The 19,968-nt window shown below is 42.2% G+C and overlaps 1 protein-coding gene across 3 annotated transcripts; it reads left to right on the plus strand.

Annotated features, from left to right (window-relative positions):
* The first annotated feature begins 1,891 nt into the window (after positions 1-1,891).
* Positions 1,892-14,824, plus strand: LOC140476483 (serine/arginine-rich splicing factor 5-like). 3 transcript variants are annotated; one of them, XM_072569178.1, is made up of 8 exons: positions 1,892-2,050; positions 7,147-7,274; positions 7,412-7,482; positions 7,571-7,666; positions 9,085-9,154; positions 10,977-11,050; positions 12,065-12,172; positions 14,266-14,824. In XM_072569178.1, exons 1-8 carry the CDS (start codon positions 1,924-1,926, stop codon positions 14,531-14,533), a joined length of 942 nt encoding a protein of 313 aa, XP_072425279.1. In that variant the 5' UTR covers positions 1,892-1,923; the 3' UTR covers positions 14,534-14,824. The 3 variants fall into 3 exon arrangements, 1 of the variants encoding a protein (XP_072425279.1); XR_011960491.1 differs by lacking the exon at positions 14,266-14,824 and having other exon boundaries at positions 10,358-11,050; positions 12,065-12,160; XR_011960492.1 differs by lacking the exons at positions 12,065-12,172; positions 14,266-14,824 and adding an exon at positions 10,358-10,862.
* The last annotated feature ends 5,144 nt before the right edge of the window (positions 14,825-19,968 follow it).

Genomic DNA, 19,968 nt, shown 5'->3' on the forward strand with positions numbered 1-19,968 from the left:
GTCATCAAATCTATCATTTCAGATAGAGTAAACAAGGCCAAAGTGCTTTTCAAAGAAAAGCTGAGATGTCCAGACTTGCGTTGATCTCTCAAGCAACATCTTAGATTTTGGATCTGGTCATTTATTTCATTACTGATTTGTGGGACCTTGCTGTGTGCAAACTGCTGATTTATTTCCTTCATTACAACAGTAACTCCACCTAAATGTAATCAACATTAAAACTCTGGAAATAGCTTTTATGCAATCTGATTCTTATTTTCAAGTCAGTTACTACCATGAGTTCTTTTCAAACTTTCTCTATTTTGCCAGTGACCACTGTACTACTTTTGGAGAAGGAAAAACAGCTGTGCTAATGATTATGCCAGTTTTCTGCATGCGATTAATTAAGCAGTAATTTTCTGCAAATATTATATTGCTGAAAAGAGAACTTTGTTTTTGTAGACTAATTATTCACTGGTGGAAACTTTAGATTTGAACTAGCTGTACTTGGTCTTTTTTTTTGCATTTTCTTACCTGGGAAATAAAGTAACACTTTTTTGAAGCAGTTTATAAATAAAATTGAAATGCACTTAATTTAAGAACTGTGATTCGGTTAGATGTTGTAACATGAAATACTTCTCCAAAAATAAAGGCAAAAACCCATAATACCTTCTAAAGGAAGAAGTAAATTAGAAGTTTTACTAAAAAATAGATTTAAAAATCACACAACACCAGGTTATCGTCCAACAAGTTTAATTAGAAGCACACTAGCTTTCGGAGCGACGCTCCTTCATCAGGTGATTGTGGAGGACTCGATCGTAACACAGAATTTATAGCAAAAATTTGCAGTGTGATGTAACTGAAATTATACATTGAAAAATTGATTGTCTGTTAAGCCTTTCATCTGTTAGAATACAGACTGCAGTTTTTTTTACATCTTTTAAGATTAGACTACTTACAGTGTAGAAACAGGCCCTTTGGGCTAACAAGTCCTCTGAAGAGCAACCCACCCAGACCCATTCCCCTACACCTAACACTACAGGTAATTTAGCATAGCCAATTTACCTAAACCGCACATCTTTGGACTGTGGGAGGAAACCCACACAGTCACCCGAGGCTGGAATTGAACCTGGGTCTTTGGTGTTGTGAGGCAGCAATGCTAACCACTGTGCCATTGTATCTTCCTATGTCTTTTAGTTAAGTACACTCTTTGTTATTATTTTAAATTCACACTCAGGATGTGGGGAGTCACTGGCCTGGTAAGCACTTGGAAACCTCTCTCCAGCTTTGACAAAGGGTCAGTTAGACTCGAAACGTCAGCTCTTTTCTCTCCTTACAGATGCTGCCAGACCTGCTGAGATTTTCCAGCATTTTCTCTTTTGGTTTCAGATTCCAGCATCCGCAGTAATTTGCTTTTATCCAGTGTTGGAGTTGGAACCTTGGTGAACTTGCAGTCTTGTGGATAGTACACACTTGCAGCTACTGAACATCAGTGGCGGAGGGAGTGAATGCTTGCGGATGTGGTGCCAGTCAAGGAGGCTGCTTTGTCCTGGATGGTGTTCAGCTTCTTGAATGTTGTTGAAGCTGAACTTATCCGGGCAAATGGACAGTATTAGGTGATCAGGGAAGTATACCTGTTGGACTATAACCCGGTGTCGTGTGATTTGTTTAAAATTCCGCGCAGAGCGGAAATTAAAAAACAAACGATACGCTAGAATTTAACATGCCTCTGAGCTACCCTGCACGCTGCCAAAAACAGGCATTTCTCTCCTCGCGAAAGAGACGGGGTTCTGTGCCTGGGGAAAGACCCCTTTAACAGAGACAGCTCCCTACACCTACCCCGCCCCCACGCTTTAGTGCTGCGCAGTGCAATGTAACTCTTTGGAGAGAGTCACCGTGGAATGTAGCGAATGAGATGGGGAAGGGGAGGGGGAATGTGTCACAATGGCCGGAAGTGACATCAACGCCGCCAGCCCATTGGCCGTCGCGAGGCGGGCGGTCGGCCGCCATTTTGTGCGGCACTTGTGTTTTATTTCCAACTGCGTCAGCGCGGGGCGAGCGGCCGGAGTTGGTAAGAGCGAGAGCTGTCTTATTATCGCTATTAATAATAACATCATCAATGTTACTGTGGAGGTGGCCTTCCTCTACAACATATCCCTTCCCTTCCCTTTCCCCAAACCCTCACAGCTCATCTGTAAACGCCACGTGGTGATTTTTTTTTCTCTCTCTCCGGTGCGGTCGGCCCGGGCCTAGAGAGAGGGGGGGGGGAGGCTCTCGCCTCTGCCCCGCCGCTCCTTGTGCTCGGGAAAGGAGAAACACCCAGCGATTCTCCTTCTCCCCATCCCGCGGTCGGTGTTTCCTGTAGATCGTGTTTTTTTAAAAAAAACCCGCCTGGCGAGAGTTCGCATCTTCCCTCGCATTTTTTTTCTCTTTCTCTCTCTGTCTCCTCCCCGCCCCCCCCCATCAATTCAACACCTCCTCCCCCACACACCCCCCCCCCCATCAATTCAACACCTCCTCCCCCACACACCCCCCCCCCATCAATTCAACACCTCTTCCCCCACACCCCCCCCCATCAATTCAACACCTCCTCCCCCACACACACCCCCCCCCATCAATTCAACACCTCTTCCCCCACACCCCCCCCACCATCAATTCAACACCTCTTCCCCCACACCCCCCCCCATCAATTCAACACCTCTTCCCCCACACACCCCCCCCCATCAATTCAACACCTCTTCCCCCACACCCCCCCATCAATTCAACACCTCTTCCCCCACACCAGCCCCCCCCCATCAATTCAACACCTCTTCCCCCACACCCCCCCATCAATTCAACACCTCTTCCCCCACACACACCCCCCCATCAATTCAACACCTCTTCCCCCACACCTCCCCCCATCAATTCAACACCTCTTCCCCCACACACCCCCCCACCATCAATTCAACACCTCTTCCCCCACACACACCCCCCCCCCATCAATTCAACACCTCTTCCCCCACACCCCCCCATCAATTCAACACCCCTTCCCCCACACACCCCCCCCATCAATTCAACACCTCTTCCCCCACACACCCCCCCCATCAATTCAACACCTCTTCCCCCACACCCCCCCCATCAATTCAACACCTCTTCCCCACACCCCCCCATTAATTCAACACCTCTTCCCCACACACCCCCCCATTAATTCAACACCTCTTTCCCCCCCCCATTAATTCAACACCTCTTCCCCACACCCCCCCCATCAATTCAACACCTCTTCCCCACACCCCCCCCATCAATTCAACACCTCTTCCCCACACCCCCCCCCCATTAATTCAACACCTCTTCCCCCCCCCCCCCCCCCATTAATTCAACACCTCTTCCCCCCCCCCCATTAATTCAACACCTCTTCCCCCACCCCCCCAACTCCATCCAGAATAGCCGTGCCATAAGGGCCCTACCCTCTCCTGATTGCCCACCCCCCGGGTGTAAGGGGTGGAAAGCTCATTTCGTTTTTGTTAGAGTTCCCCTCATGAGTTCCAGCAGCATGTTGCTTGAGTAGAGAGCAAAGGGCTCCACGTGCAGCAATGAACCATGCAGCCTATAAGCTAGCAGTGCAGAATTGCTATGCCGTGGTTTTGTAGTCTGTCGGAGAACAGTGCTCTCTGAATTATATATATTTTTAAGCTGGAGTGCATACTACTCATCCTTCAGAGAGTGCTCTCGTAAAGTTTCATGCTTCCAGCCCCTTGCCCAGTGGGCTTCACACTGAGGTGAACTCTGATGAAGAGCTTTTGCACGAAACGTTGATTTCCCCTGCACCTGGGATGTTGCCTGACCGGTTGTACTTTTCCAGCACCAGACTCAATCCAATTAATGTTGAGTCAGGTGGTCACATTGTACCAAGGGGTTATAGTCTGGCAGATTTAACTAAATCGTGAGCTTTCAGAGCACTGCCCCTTCGTCACTTCACCCGAAGGAGCAGCACTTCGAAAGCTTGTGATTTCAAATAAACCTGTTGGACTATAACCTGGTGTCCTACGACTTCTGACTTTATCCCCAGGAGTCCAAAACTGGCATCTCTATATCCCAGTTAGCATTGGTTTATAACTGGATTAGTGGTGCTGGAAGAGCGCAGCAGTTCAGGCAGCATCCAAGTAGCTTCGAAATCGACGTTTCGGGCAAAAGCCCTTCATCGGGAATAAAGGCAGTGAGCCTGAAGTGTGGAGAGATAAGCTAGAGGAAGGTGGGGGTGGGGAGGAAGTAGCCTAGAGTACAGTGGGGGAGGGGATGAAGGTGATAGGTCAAGGAGGAGAGGGTGGAGTGGATAGGTGGAAAAGAAGATAGGCAGGTAGGACAAGTCAAGGGGACAGTTACTGAGCTGGAAGTTTAGAACTAGGGTGAGGTGGGGGAAGGGGAAGTGAGGAAACTGTTGAAGTCCACATTGATGCCCTGCGGTTGAAGTGTTCCGAGGTGGAAGATGAGGTGTTCTTCCTCCATTTCATTCTAAACAACTGAATCTTCCCCCTCCTATTCCTGATTTTTTTTGTATTCTGTGACCTTCCCATCTTGACTGACTTTTTCGCTTCATATTTTGGATCCCTCTTTATTAACTTGTATCCCAGACACATTTCTTTATTTCTACCCTTCAGTTTTATCTCCAAGCTGTAGTGAGTTAGCACCACTACTCCTGCACAAAGCTTTCAATGTTATTTGACCACTTGTGCTTTTCCAGGTAACCTGGATATCATCCCAGCCTTGGAGTTTACCTCCGAATGCTCTGGTTTCCTCCCACATTCCAAGGATGTGCAGGTTAGGTGGATTGGCCATGTTTTATCGCCCATAATGTCCAGGGATATGCAGGCCAGGTGGATTGGCCATGTTAAATCCGGGGTTGAGAATCGTAGAATCCCTACGGTGCAGAAACAGGCCCTTTGGGCCAACGAGTCCCGCACCAACGCTCCAAAGAGCATCCCATCCAAACCCATTTCCCCAACCCTATACTCTACACTTACCCCTGACAAATGCACCTATCTTACACATCCTTGAACACTATGACCAATTTACCATAGCTAATTCACCCAACCTGCATATCTTCGGATTGTGGGAAGAAACCAGAGCACCAGGAAGGAACCCATGCAGACATGGGGAGAATGTGGCAACTCCACACAGACAGTTGCCTGAGGCTGGAATCGAACCCGGGTCCTTGGAACTGTTAGCAGCAATGCTAACCACTGAGCCACCGTGCTGTCCTAAAGAGGAGTAAATGGAAGCTCTTTCGGCAGGTTGGTGTAGACATGATGGGCCAAGTGGCCTCTCCACACCATTGGTATTCTGTAATTTGCACAATACTTTCCTACAGTAATAATGGTAAGCTGTACCTACAATCAATGCCTAACTCATCTCCCCAAAATATTCTATGCACCCACTATCTCCTGTTTATCAATGTATGCTGCATGGTAGCTCTGTGGTTAGCACTGCTCCCTCACAGCGCCAGGGACCCGGGTTCGATTCCAGACTTGGGAAACTGTCTGTGTGGAGTTTGCGCATTCTCTCCATGTCTGAATGGGTTTATTACCACAGTCTAGAAATGTGTAGGTTAAGTGAAATGGCCATGCTAAATTGCCCATAGTGTTCAAGGATGTGTAGGTTTGGTGCATTAGTTAGGAGAAATGTAGAGGAATAGGTTTTGGTGGGTTACTGTTCGGAGGGTCAGTGTGGACCTTTTGGGCCAAATGGACTGTTTCCACACTGTCGAGTTTCTAAATAAAAGTAGTAAGCTATGTTAAGTGCAGTGTTACTGGGGTAGGGTGGAAGGTGTGTCTGGTTGGGATGCTGTTCAGAGGGTTGGTGTTTACTTGATGGGCCAAATGGCTTCTATCTGTACTGAAGGTATTCTATGACTGTAAGCCATTCATTGTCCAATCTTGATCTGTGAATGTTCTCATTTAATTAGATCATGGTTGACTTGTATCTTAGTATCAATTGTGCAGCTTTGTCCCACAAGCCTAAATATGCTTACCTAATTAAAATCTCCTCTTTTAAAACATTAGTTGACCTAGCCTTGAAAGCTGTTGGAAGAATCGCATTTTGAGTTTTCACTGATTTTTGTTTGAGGAAGTGCTTCCTGACTCCCTGAGGTTGTCATGTTCAGGGGGCCCTCCCTTGTTTTGGTCTCTCCCATCAGGGAAATCCATTCTCTCCCTATTTTCATTAACTCTTTTGAACACCTTAAGGACTTCAGTTAAATCACAGCTCAGATTTCTGTGTGAGAGAGAAGAAAGTACCAGAACCCCTCCCCCCCCCCCCCCAAAAAAAAAACTACCAAGTATATTACGGGGATGGCCTTGAAACTAACTAGTATATTTTTTCAAAGGCAAATGCAAGGTGCTGTGTTATACATACGATTTGATTGGTTCACCATTAAGCTTTAATCAAAGCACGTTTTATTTTTAAAACACAGTTAATGTACAAAAAAAATTGTCGTAACTTTAAGGAAATACTGAACATGATACTGTATTATTTAACAACTAATTGTCAACTGTTCCAATGTAGGCACCGTCCCATAAATGCACCCTTGGTAAAGGTAATTCAGCAACACAATTATTAGTCCCTTGTGGTCTCTCTCTCCAGTCCAGTTGTAAAAAAAGCCAAAAGCAGCAATCTACCCTTTTAATTTTTTTGTTTAGGGAAGACTGTCTACCTAAGACTTCACACTAGGAGCAGCATACTCAAGCTATTAGTTCCAACAGCCAGCAAAACCCACCAACTAACTGAAGCAAAACCAAAATCCATTTTTGGGTCTGAAAGCCTGACCCTGCCCACTCATTCTTTTATCTTAGTTAAAAACATCCTGGGAGAATTCAAAGCTGTTCTCCAACTATCTAAAGGTGACATTTTGGCTCCATTGTGGCAACATGCTTTTGCAAAAGAAACTGGACAGAACACATCTGTTAAAGGCACAGTATTGTCAAAATACATAGGAATAAGTCTGTGGATACTTCTCATTATATGGGAGAATGCCATTATTGTCGTAAAGTGGCATACCATTCAGTTCATAGTAATGCTGCAAAGATCTGTTTTGATTTATCTACTGAATAAGTATAAAATTTGAGTTCCAGATTCAGTTTTAAAGTCACTGTAACAGAATGCTTCTTGTTTCTGACTTTTATGGAATCCTACCAGATAAAATGAGCTCACGTATATTCATTGGTAGACTGAGCCCTCATGCCAGAGAAAGGGATGTGGAAAAATTCTTTAAAGGATATGGACGAATAAAGGAAATTGACTTGAAGAATGGATTTGGATTTGTGGTAATGTTGCTTTTCAGTTCAACAGATTTGAACATTGTAACTTTAAGCTATAAAATATTCAAAACACAATCTTTGAACGAGCAAGCCACGATCTGTATAAATTATCTATATTTTGTTACCACTGTATCTACTGTTAGGAGTTTGAAGATCATAGGGATGCAGATGATGCAGTTTACGAATTGGATGGAAAAGAATTGTGTAGTGAAAGGTAAGAAAAAATTAAAATAGGCTGCTTTGTAGCTGACTATTTTCAAATGAAATAGCTGTTTCGTTAAGTGTGTATTATGTTTCTGCAGAGTTACAGTTGAACATGCTAGAGCACGGCCCAGAGGGGGTCGTGGAGGACGCTATTCAGGTCGCTTTAGCCCACGCCGCCCACGAAGTGATGGAAGGTGAGACAATTTAACAGCTGCACTACTGGCTTAGAAAAACAGAAAGGTGAATGTCACTGAGCTTTATGGGCAGGCAAGTTATCAGGTTTGTTGTCTAGTCTGTATCAATTTGATAAGGTCACAGTTGGCCTCAATACTGATTTTTATAAGGGAGGAGAAAAGTGAACAGAACTTTGAATCTTGATATTTTATCAATAGTTGGATGCAGAGGCTTAATGTGATCCTGCACAGACAACACTGTCTCCTATAAAGACCAGTGATGGAATGCAAAGGATAGAATGAAATTACCCTTTGAACTGGTGAACAATAAATAGCTTCTTTCAAAGAATACCCCTCATGTGGAAATGTTACGTAACTTGCCATGCAAACTAATCATCAACTTGTTACAGCACCGATGGGAGGCCATTCAGTCCATTGTGTCAAGGCTGGCTGTCTGAGTATTATGATTTGGTGCCATTTTTCTGCTTTCTCCTATACTATTATACATGGTTCTATTCAAATAATAATCTATTGCCCCCTTGAATGCGTGAATTGACTTGACCTCTGCCACATTTTGTAGCATTGCATTCCAGCCCCAAAGCATTCATGTGAAACAAATTTCTCATATCACTTTAAATCTGTGTCATTTTGTTGCTCTTCCTTCTATGAGTGAGAAATATTTTCGCTTGTTCTCTCGCATGCTCTCTTCCTCTGTCTCTCTAATCTCCCCTTTGCCATTTCTCAAAGTACAACAGTCTTATCAACGGACGGTTCCTATCTCCGAAACTATTATAGTCAAAACTCACTTCTGGGCTTTCTCCAAAGCATTTACATTCTTCCTATCGTGTGCCGCCCAGAACTGTACACAATAATAGTCTAACAATGTAACTTCTGTATGTTCAGTATGGACACCTTGCCTTTATATTCCATGCTGTTCTGATAATGTAAAATATACTCTCTGCTTTATTAACTTCTATCTCCATTTTCCTGCCTTTTTCAGTGATCTGTCCATATGTACACCCAGGTCACCATGCTCCTGAGACTTTGTGTTTCACCCTGATATTTTGCCTTTACCAAAATGCGTTTCCTCACATTTTTGCATTGAGCCAATTTGCCCAATTTACTGCGTGGAAGGCAACTTCGCTTTTTGTCTTGGCTGCAAATTTTGAAATTGCCCCTATGACACCTGCTATACATTTGTATCGATAGTGTCTGCAGGCATCCACAATTCATATTCCAGCAATTGTTTTTGAGGTTGTAATGCTCATATGAGTAAATTGGTACCAGATTATCATCTTAAACATTCTTTGATATATAATATGGGGAAAATTGATGACTTTGTTTGCTTTATAAAGAGTAAATTCTGCTGGAAGTTTACATGAGATTCCTTAACACAGTTGTGAATCTCAGTTAATACAATTTTGTCTTTTTTTCCCCAGAAATGGACCTCCAATTCGTACAGAGAACAGATTGATCGTTGAGAATTTGTCTTCAAGAGTTAGTTGGCAGGTATGTTGCACATAGCAGTGAATCACGTAATTCAGTTGCCATAATACCTCTTAAGCTGAATTGTAATTCAATACATAGAGTACTTTCAAGGTTAGCTGAGATTTCACAGCAATAAGTGGATGGGTACGGCTCCACATTCTACCAGTGACGACCTGTGTAATGGGACTGTCAACTTCAATTAAAGTGTAGCTCAAATTCTGCACTATTGTTTTGATAGTTGTGAGAAAATTAGCATCACTATACTAGCTATTGGAACTTGAAATGTGTCTTGCCCTATTAGAATGTGGTGGAACTCGCTATGTCACGTGATGTTAAACACAGAAGCTGAGTGGAACGCGGGATATTAATAATGGATTGTAAACTGAGTGACAGATGAACAATGTGTTCCTCTTCAAGAAAGAGGAATATAATGAAATTATGTATCTCATGGTGCTGTTACAGATCATACAAGCCAATCTGTGTTATTGTCTTTCCAGTAGTGTAATCAGGAAAACTACAGGAACATCATGACTTAAACGCTTGTTGGAAAATTTGCCAGGAGAACTGTTCTGAAGGCAGTATCTTGTGCTGGTATAATTGTATGGAGAGCACTGATTCTCCAAAACCCTGACCAAGTTACAATTATTTTTATGTAAGGTTTGATGGTGACCATTGGCAATCAATTCTACTTGGTGTTTATTGCAGTCAAGCCCCATCTTGACACTGTTTTGCCAGTATTCATGCTTCTCACAGAGGTTGCTGTTAGTCAGAAATTGGTGTTATGATTTTTTTCTTCCTTTCTAAATGATGCTTGGTAGTCTGTTATAAATCAAATTGAAATCATAAAATTTGAACCATTTGGTGCACACTTCCCCTTTTAAAATAGATGATTTTTTAACTTAAAAATATTGGTGAGGGTTGTTGAGCCAACTGCGTAGAAGCTTGGCTCACAATGTACCCAGATTCTTTGCCTCTTTCAAAACTGCACTAGGGAAGGATGGACAGTAGTAAGAGGCAATAAAAGGTGCACGATACTGAACTAAATTTTCATTTGTCCATTTATAAAACTTTCATTAAGTACTGCAACTTTAGGAGTGTTGACATTCAGATGATGTAATTTGTCTAAATTGCTTACTTATTTGAAACCTTAAATGTGACGTTTTTGTTTGGTTTGTTTGAATTATGTGCAAACTTTAACCAAATATTAAAACCTTTATTTACCAGCCTCTCGTATCGTTGGCCTTGTGACGAGTGACGTTTTCCTAATCGCTCTGGCTTGGTCTCTTGATGGGCCTAGTTGAATTGCCAGTCCTACGTTTCAATCAGTTGGTGATCTGTATTATGCTGGTCTGACCAACATTGGTGGGCGCTAGCTTATGTGCCGGGGTCCGTTCCTGCGCCTCTGAAAATGCTGGTAACGAGTTGTCCTAAAGTCGAGTTGAGAGCTGACTCTAAAATGAGAGGTCCTTGATTGAATGAAAGAAATTCGCTAGTAGGTTGTTTGGAAGCTCGATTTTGAAGTGTGAGGAGCCATTGGTAACCACACAAGATTTAGCAATTCCTGTTCCCATGGCACCGTCAAAGCCTACCTTTTAGGATGGGTGATATCCGGGAGGGCTCACGTCGAGTGGGTGCTGAAGAGCACTATCGGGTCGTCAGTCGTGGTGGTACCTGTGCAAGTTCTTCTTGCATTTGCCTGGTTGACTAGCCTAGGGAATTGTACAGGAAGGTAATACATTTTGATGAAATTAGCTTTGGTTCTTTTGTAGTAACTTTCTCGTTGAAAATGACTGACTAAGTGTGCATATGACTTGTTTTACATAACCATTGTGATTTCACATAGGACCTGAAAGATTTCATGAGACAGGCTGGAGAAGTTACATTTGCAGATGCGCATAGGCACAAAATGAATGAAGGGTGAGTTAAATAAAGAAATTAATGAATTGATGTATTAGCAAACTTGTTAGTCAAATAGGAAGAATTTGCTATAATAAAATGAAGAACTACACATCCTGAAAATCTGAAACAAAAACAGAAATTTTGAAGAAGGATCACTAGATTCTTTCTCTTCACAAATGCTGCCAGATCTTCTGAAGTTTTTTCCAGTAATTTCTGTTTTTGTTTGGTAAGAATTTGATGATTTGTACTCAGCACAATAAACTAATCTTTGTACATTAGGCCAAAATTGTTTTCAAGCTTACACGAGTAACACCAGGATTTACAGTGCTTGTTAACCTTCTGTACTACTTGACAGCAAACTTTGATGTAATCTCATCTAAATGCTGTTGCTGGGAACATGATCTGAAGGAACAGAGTTCCACATGCATGCTGATTATATCCAGCTTTGTTAATTCCACCACCGTATCTGACTCCCAGCACTAAATCTTTCAATATCCAAAATAGTCTAGCCATTTAATGTTCCAGAAGATTCTGCTTCTCCAATTGTAGCTGCTTGTGCACCCTCTTTTGCTGGCTGTGTCATCGGCCACCTAAGCCTTATGGCTTGAACTTAACCTCATCTGCACGGCATCCCTTGTGTTTCTTTATAACCCACGCTTTAAGTAGCTGATCTTGGACTTTTTTGGCTGATAAATCTATGATGTGCCTATGAAATGTTTCTCATTATATTTGCTGTATCCAAATCTTAGTTGCTGGATTTATTTTTGAAAATATTATAGTTTGTGTGTAATATCTTCTGACATTTTCCGTTTGTCCTGGGAAATAACATTAAGTCTAAACAGTTTATCACACTCTTTCTGACATGGCTGTATTGTATTTGGAAATGTGTGTGATTTACTTCCTGCAGCATGATTCCAGTTCTACAGTACAAATGGAGTGTCACTGTATCATATTCACCTGCTTAATCAAAATAACAGACAGGTGGCATTCAAATTGGCAGAAGTAAAATTGTAAATGTCATTTTTCCTTTAGGGTTGTTGAGTTTGCCTCCTATAGTGATTTGAAGAATGCTGTTGATAAACTCTCTGGCGCAGAGATAAACGGAAGAAAGATCAGACTGATTGAGGAACCTAAACATAGGTAAGTGACACATACAATCATCATAGCTTCCATTATTACAAATCAGAACTATATAGTTTCAGTCAGAGCCATAGAGATTATAGCACCAAATCAGACCAGTTCAACTCGTCCATGCAAACCAGGTATCTTAGATAAACCTAGTCACATTTGCCAGCCTTAGGCCCACATCCCTCCAAACCCATCCAGATGCCTTTTAAATGTTATAATTCTACCAGCCTCCACCACTTCCTCTGGCAGCTTGTTCCAGTCATGCCCACCTTCTGCATGAAAAAGTTGCCCCTTAGATCTATTTTAAATCTTTCCCCTCTCACCTTAAACCTATGCTATCTAGCTTCGGACTCCCTCAGCCCCAGGAAAAGACTATTTCTGTTTACTCTATTGATGTCCCACATGATTTTATAAACTGCTATGAGGTTGTCCCTCAGCCTCCAATGCTCCATGGAAAATAGCCACAGTCTATTTAGACACACTCTGTAGCCCAAACCCTCCAACCCTGGCAATGTCCTTGTAAATCTTTTCAGAACCCTTTCAAGTTTCACGGCATGGTGGCACAGTGGTTAGCACTGCTATCTCACAGCGCCAGAGACCTGGGTTCAATTCCCGCCTTAGGCGAATGACTGTGTGGAGTTTGCACATTCTCCCCGTGTCTGCGTGGGTTTCCTCTGGGTGCTCCGGTTTCCTCCCACAGTCCAAAGATGTGCAGGTCAGGTGAATTGGCCATGCTAAATTGCCCGTAGTGTTAGGTAAGGGGTAAATGTAGGGGTATGGGTGGGTTGTGCTTCGGCGGGTCGGTGTGGACCTTGTTGGGCTGAAGGGCCTGTTTCCACACTGTAATGTAAAAAAAAAATATCCTTCCGATTGGAGGGAGACTGGAATTGCACACAATATTTCAAAAGTGGCCCGACCAATGTCCTCTGCACAGCTGCAATATTTCCTCCCAACGCTTATATTCAATGCACAGACCAATGAAGGCAAGCATACAAAATGCAGCCTTCACTATTCTATTTACATATGACTCCATTTCCAAGGAACTATGAAACTGCACTCCAGGGTTTTGTTTTTGTAAACACTCCCCAGGACCTTAGTGTTAAGTGTACAAGTCCTGCCCTGATTGGCCTTGCCAAACTGCAGTACTTCTTATCTATCTAAATTAAACCCCATCTTCCACTCCATTGGCCTATCTGATCAAGATACCTGTTGTACTGAGGTATCACCTTGGCTGTCCATTACACCTCCATTTTTGGTGTCATCTACAAACGTGCTAAATATATCTCCTATGTTCACAACCAAATCATCTATATAATTGACAAAAGCAGTGGCCCCAGCGCCAATCCTTGTGGCACATCACTGGTCATCGGCTTCCAGTCTGAAAAGCAACTCACCACCACTACCCCCATCTTCGACTTTCAAGCCAGTTCTGTATCCAAATGGGTACTGCTCCCTGTTTTCCATGAGATCGAGCCTTGCTAACCAGTCTATCAGGAGGAATCTTGTTGAACACCTTACTGAAGTCATATAGATCCTCTTCGTTACTTCTTCAAAAAACTCTAATCAAGTTTGTGAGACATGATTTCCCATGCACAAAGCCATGTTGACAATCCGTAATCAGCTCTCACCTTACCGAATACGTTAATCCTGTTCTTCAGGATTCCCTTCAACAACTTGCTCACCAGCGATGTCAGGTTCGTTGGTCCATAGTTCCCTGGCTTTTCCTTCCCACCTTTCTTAAAATATTAAGACCCGTGGCTATCAATGGTACAAATACCTCAGTAAGGGGCCCAAACTTGTTTAATATGCTGAAGTATGAATTTAAGAATGTGAATTTTGCAAGAATAGAAAATTCTTGAAGCATTGTCTTTCAAGTGTGTCAGCTGAAGGATATGTCAACTGACATAATGGGAGGTTGCGTTTGTACAGTTTGGCAGGGAGGTGGCAAAAAGGTTTTTTAAATCTCAATTTTTTGTCATATTGGCAAAGAGCTGATGTTACTTTTGAAATCAATTCAAGTGTCCATACACTAATATAAATCAGTTTTTGTTATGACAGTTGAGAAATGTTGTAAAAATGGGCATTTATATCCCCTTGATGTTTAGATCTCGCAGCAGATCCCGTTCGCGGAGCCGTTCGTTTTCCAGATCCCGTAGTCGGTCTCGTTCCAGAAGCCGCAAATCCTACAGTAGGTCAAAGAGCAGAAGCCGCAGCAAATCCCGTTCTCGCAGTAGATCTCGTGGCCCTGTCAGGGAACAAAAAGTTCGTTCACCTTCACCATCCAAATCTCCTTCATTGGAGCGACCAAGATCTCGTTCTCGCTCACGTTCTCGATCGGTGTCAAGGTCACCTTCTGTTGCGAGTGCTGACTAAGTGTATACTGAAAATTAATATAGTAAAAGGGGACTTTTACCGAAATAAAACTGATTTAAGTAGAAAGGAATAAATATCTCTATCTGAAACTTAATGCATTTTACTCGGGGTCAGATTGCTTGCGATTATTGGAGTTAAATTGGAATTATTATTTACATAAGATGTAGTTTTCAAAAAAAATTGTTATGTTCAATTAATATTACTTTAAAAATGCAGCTAAATTTGCATTAATACTTAGCCTATGGGAAATCTGGCATTTGATTTTTCTTGAAATAAAAATTGCAAATTTAACACTTTAGAATGGTCATTTTTCCCATCCGGACTTGTGGTTATGTCTTTGTGTAAGAGTGGTTCGAGTGCTCGTGACACACATTTAGTATACTTCGGCAAAGAAAAAAATTGAGTGTTTTCTTGTAGCCAGCCATTCTTGATTTTCCTCACTCAGCTTCCCAAATTTGGATTTTTAGTATCGCAGCTACTTCATAATATATCTTCTTTGCATGTAAAAATAAGGAGGGCTCAGAGCAACTTAAGTATCAGAAGCTACAAAAGAAATAGTATTCAATGACCAAAGTCATTTTCCAGTCCCTGTTGACTTTTTTCTTTGCACTCCAATTTTCAAGAGTTTGCACATAATAAAGATGAGTTGCCCTGAAGAACCTGATGTCTTAGATATGTTTCTTACTTTGCAAGGTTCCGCTCTTGTGCGATGATGTTGTCACCTTAACAAGGTTATTTTATCTTTGGGGTTTTTTTTCGAGAGGTCATAAAGACAGGTGTTGAAATGTCTGGAAATGCCTTGTTTAACAGTGATGTGGAGGAGCCGGTGTTGGACTGCGGTGGACAAAGTCAAAAATCACATGACACCAGGTTATAGTCCAACAGGGTTATTTGGAAACACTAGCTTTCGGAACAGTGCTACCTGATTAATGAGCAACGCAAGGAAAGCTAGTGCTTCCAAATAATTGGGTTGGATTATAACCTGGTGTTGTGTGTTTTTAAACTTAGTTTAACAATGGTAGGGGAGTGACCAGTTCTTCCAGTTCAGGTTTTTACTAGTTTTGTTTAGTTGTAGCAGAAGTTGCCACAATGCAAAAAGGTTCCATATGTCAGATGATTCTTGACTGGCTTCTCTACCTGAAACCTCTCCTGCCTGTAAGAACCTGTGATTGAATTTACCTTTTGCCAAGGCGTATGTTTCTGGGATGTTACGTAAATTGGAACAGCTCCTTAATTAAGTGGCTGTATTGAGTCAGTTAAGTTTCCAATAGTTAAATTATTCTGAATTCTATTTTCTTTTGTTCGTGTTTCAACTGTGGTGTTTAAATAAATTCAGTTTTGCTGAAAGCTGAGTGGTTTGACCAGCTGCATCACACGTGGCGTACCTACTCTTTGTCTCTCTTTAAAATAAGAAAAAGTTAGAGTCTGGGCTACCTTAAAATATTGTGAGGGGGTCTGGTCCTATTCCACATGCATGCTGTTAAGTTGGGAAAATAAGCCCAAACAGAAGAGGTCATGTTGAGGCTGTAAAAGATATTGGGTAGGCCACTTTTGGAATATTGTGTACAGTTCTAGTCTCCCTTCTATAGGAAGGATGTGAAACTTGGAAGTATTGCAGGTAAGATTTACAAGGATGTTGCCATGGTTTGAGGGTTCGGGCTACAGGGAGAGGCTGAATAGGCTGCTCCAGTTTCCAAGGAGCATCGGAAGCTGAGGAGTGACTTAATCAAGGTTTATAAAATCATGAGGGGCATAGATAGGGTAAGAGGTGGGGAAGTCCAGAACTAGATGGCATAGGTTTAGAATGAGAGGGGAAAGATTCGAATGGAATCTATGGGGGAGCTTTTTCACACAGGTGTATATGTATGGAATGAGCTACTACAGGAAGTGGTGGAGGCTGGTACAATTATAACATTTTTAAAAGAAATCTGGATGGGTGTCTGAATAGGAAGTATTAAAAGGATGTGGGCCTAATGCTGGTAAATGGCAGTAGATTAATTTAGGAGATCTTGTTGACATGAATGAGTTGGACCGAAGGGTCTGTTCGCATGCTGTACATGTCTGACTAAGTGTGAGGTGTTGCAGTTTGGAAAGTCAAACCAAGGTAGGACCTATACAGAAAATAGCAAGGTCCCTGAGGAGTGTTGTGGAACAGAGGGACGTAGGAATACAAGTACAGCGTTTTTTGAAAGTGGTGTCACAGGTCGGCAGGGTGATGAAGAAGGCATTTAACGTGCTGGCCTTCATCAGTTGAGGCTTTGGACAATAGGAGGTGGGCTGTTATGTTACATTTGTATAAGTCAGTGAGGCTGCACATGAAATATTGTGCACATATTTGGTCACCCTGTTAGAGGAAAGTCATAGTTAAACTGGGAAGAGTGCAAAGAAGATTTAGGAGGATGTTGCCAGGAGTAGTAGGCCCAAGTTATGGGAGAAGCTGGCCAAGATAGGATTTTATTCCTTGGAACGTAGGAGAATGAGATGTGGCCTTATTGAGGTGTTTAATATGAGGGCATAGAAGGATGAATGCAGAGTCTTTTTTTTTGCCCAGGGATGAGGACTTAAAAACTAGAGGGCATAGCTTTAAGGTGAGGGGGGAAAGACTTAAGAAGAACCTGAGGACAACTTCACACTTGGAGTAGTGTGTATAGAATGGGCTGCCAGAGAAAGTGGTTGAGGTACTATAGCAACATTTTAAAAACACTTGAATAGATACATCGATGGGAAGGCTTCAGAGGGAGATGGACCAAATGCAGGTAATTGGAATTAGCTGAGTGGTCAGCATGGACCATTTTAAACTGAAGGGCCTGCTTCCATGCTGTGTTACTCTATGGCTCCTCTGATTCCTTGGCATCAAGGACAGCCGTTCTCATATCATTTCTGAAGTAAGTTTATTTGTCTATGTTTAGATCAAAGCTGTAAATGAGGTCAGGGTGCTAAAGGGTTCTGGCAAAACCCAATCTGCATCAGTGTATTTGAGATTTATTTTCTCATTAATCTGTTAACCATTATTACACACACCTGGAATACTTGTACTCTGGCCTCCAACTCAGCAGTAGAGATATTGCCACTGCACCACAAAGATCCTTTTACTATCCTCCTGGTGCTACACCACCAATTTTGGTGTAATCTGCAAATTTACTAACTCTCCTTCCTATTTTCCCATCCAAATCATTTATAAAAATGACAAAGAGCAGTGGACCCAGCACCAATTCTTTTAACACACCAGTGGTCACAGGCTTCAAGTCCAAAAAGCAACTCTCCAACACCACCTTCTGTCTCCTACTTTCAAGCCAATTTTGTATCCAAATGGCTAGCTATCTCTTGATTCCATATAATCTAATCTTAATAACCAGTCACTTACCCTGCCTTATTTCTCAAGAGAAGGGTCAAGTTTTGCTCCTCTAGTGGGCGCATCTACATAATCAGAAATTTTTCTTGTACACGCTTAAGTTCTTCATTTCTAAGAGAAAATTGTTAATTATCTAATTCTATCTACACCTTGATTTCATTGGATACACATTACACTTAACTGGATGAGTCTTTCCCATTTCTCTTTGATGGTGTCACTTTTTTTTTCCTGTTATTATTTTATTCTAAAAGTGGCCCATTCTCAAGGTTTTGCAAGATAACCCAGTTGTATCCACAGATTTCTGTCAAGCATGTTTTGCTTTTTTCTTTCAAAGAAGGAGCCCATTTCATCATCAGTTTCAACCTCCATATTCAGTTTGTCCATTTGCAATGTTGGGTCTACATGCAACTCAGGACTCCAACTCTGTGCTTTCCTGTTGGTAATCATTTTAAATTTGCAATTCTTTTCCCAATTCCTGTGCCTTTCTATTTTCTTTATTCGGCTGTAAAGCACACAAATGGACACCATTAACTAATTTATTACACACAGTTTGTAACTCAGTTGTTCCTTTCATAGCCTCTTGAAAAAGTCTATCAAGGGCACATATAATTACTATTGCATAGTTCTACAATTTCCAATACAGCTGCTACTGCTGTTGAACCTCATTTTTCCATTGAACTATCTGCAGGTCGCATTTTCAAATATGTCAGTGATAACCTCAATTAAAAATTGCTGCTCCTCACAGTTTCCCAAACTTAAAGTTAATTAAATATGTGATACTTAGTTCGATGGATAAAGAAAATATAAAACTGGGACAATCACTGATATTAGAGGAGACAGACTATTGGCACGGAATATTTTGGTCTCATCAAAGTGGTGGGGGCATCTTTTTGCTCTCCAGCCAAGGCGTCCCTCAGTCGTCCTCTCCTTTCTCCTTCCTAAATGTTTCGCATTTGACCCTGCTCCTGACACATTAACCAGGTGTAAGGTTTCTTCCCTTCTTAAACTCCTTAGTTCCCTTTGCACACTCCAATGTTCTTTGTAATCCCTCTTGCTCTTTTTGCGTACTAGTATCCTGCTGTAGGGCCTTTTGCTAGTTTCTATCCCATTGTGGGGTTGTTTCCTATCCCCGGTGCCGATTTTACTCTCCCTGTTCAACTGTGGGGCTCTTCACTCCCCAGGATGAAGTAGGGTCACTGTCCTCTCCCTGTTTAGCTGTGGGGTTGTAACCCATCCTGGTGCAGATTTTGCTCTCCCTGTTCAACTGTGCGGGTCTTCATCATCTCTGGGGTGAACAAGGAGTCTGTCAATTGTCTACCTCACATGGCACAACTCCCTTTCCTCCCTTAATTCTTTTTGTACCACAAATTACAGCCAGGACCGACTACAAGGTTGGTAAAGGGTGGCAGTGTGAAACATACTCATCTAATTAGGACCCATATTATTGGTCACAGACTGATGGAGTACCCTACTTGCAGTGCCAATTTCTGGTGAAGGATTTTAGAGGGATATTAATCCAGTGCTCAGCAGCATAAATCGATCTTTATTCTGAGCTACTTACCACACAGCAGAAAGAGGTCTGTGGAGACAGACTTCAAGGCACTCTCCACGCCCCCAATAAAGTGCAGGATGTTTATGTGTTCTGCATTACGATGGTTACACGCAACATTGACATCAATACTTGCCACCACCCTGTGACCATTATGCTCCTCCCCAGACATTTGCTAGCTGCATCATGCTGAGTGGGTGTTGTTTGGTACCTTGTATTCTCGAGGTCACAATGATGAAGTAATATTTTGCTTTTGCCCCCTTACAATGCTATCTGTTTTCCGGTGTCCTTTCATGAGGTTATTTGTTTATACCCTTCATTATAGTGTTTGTCTTTCAATCTCCTCTGTTGACGAGATGGGGTTTCTTTCCACTATCCACAGACATGTACCTAAATTCATTAATGTTCATTTGTTAGTTGCGCTTATAATTTCAGCAAAAACTTAAGCCTTTGATTGTGGTGGGATCAGACTTTTCCTTTTATAGTTTTCTAAATAACAAGTTTTCTCTTTCCCACGACTATTTCTATGAGGCA

This window comes from Chiloscyllium punctatum, chromosome 4 (assembly GCF_047496795.1).
Source record: "Chiloscyllium punctatum isolate Juve2018m chromosome 4, sChiPun1.3, whole genome shotgun sequence".
Classification (NCBI taxonomy): domain Eukaryota; kingdom Metazoa; phylum Chordata; class Chondrichthyes; order Orectolobiformes; family Hemiscylliidae; genus Chiloscyllium; species Chiloscyllium punctatum.

What these genes read in the sequence shown, in the direction of transcription:
- LOC140476483 (XM_072569178.1), top strand. Translation starts at nt 1,924, where the DNA reads ATGGCCGGAAGTGACATCAACGCCGCCAGCCCATTGGCCGTCGCGAGG. An exon ending in AAAGAATTGTGTAGTGAAAG is followed by an intron (nt 7,483 to 7,570) that starts GTAAGAAAAAAT and finishes ATGTTTCTGCAG; the next exon opens with AGTTACAGTTGAACATGCTA. An exon ending in CTTCAAGAGTTAGTTGGCAG is followed by an intron (nt 9,155 to 10,976) that starts GTATGTTGCACA and finishes GATTTCACATAG; the next exon opens with GACCTGAAAGATTTCATGAG.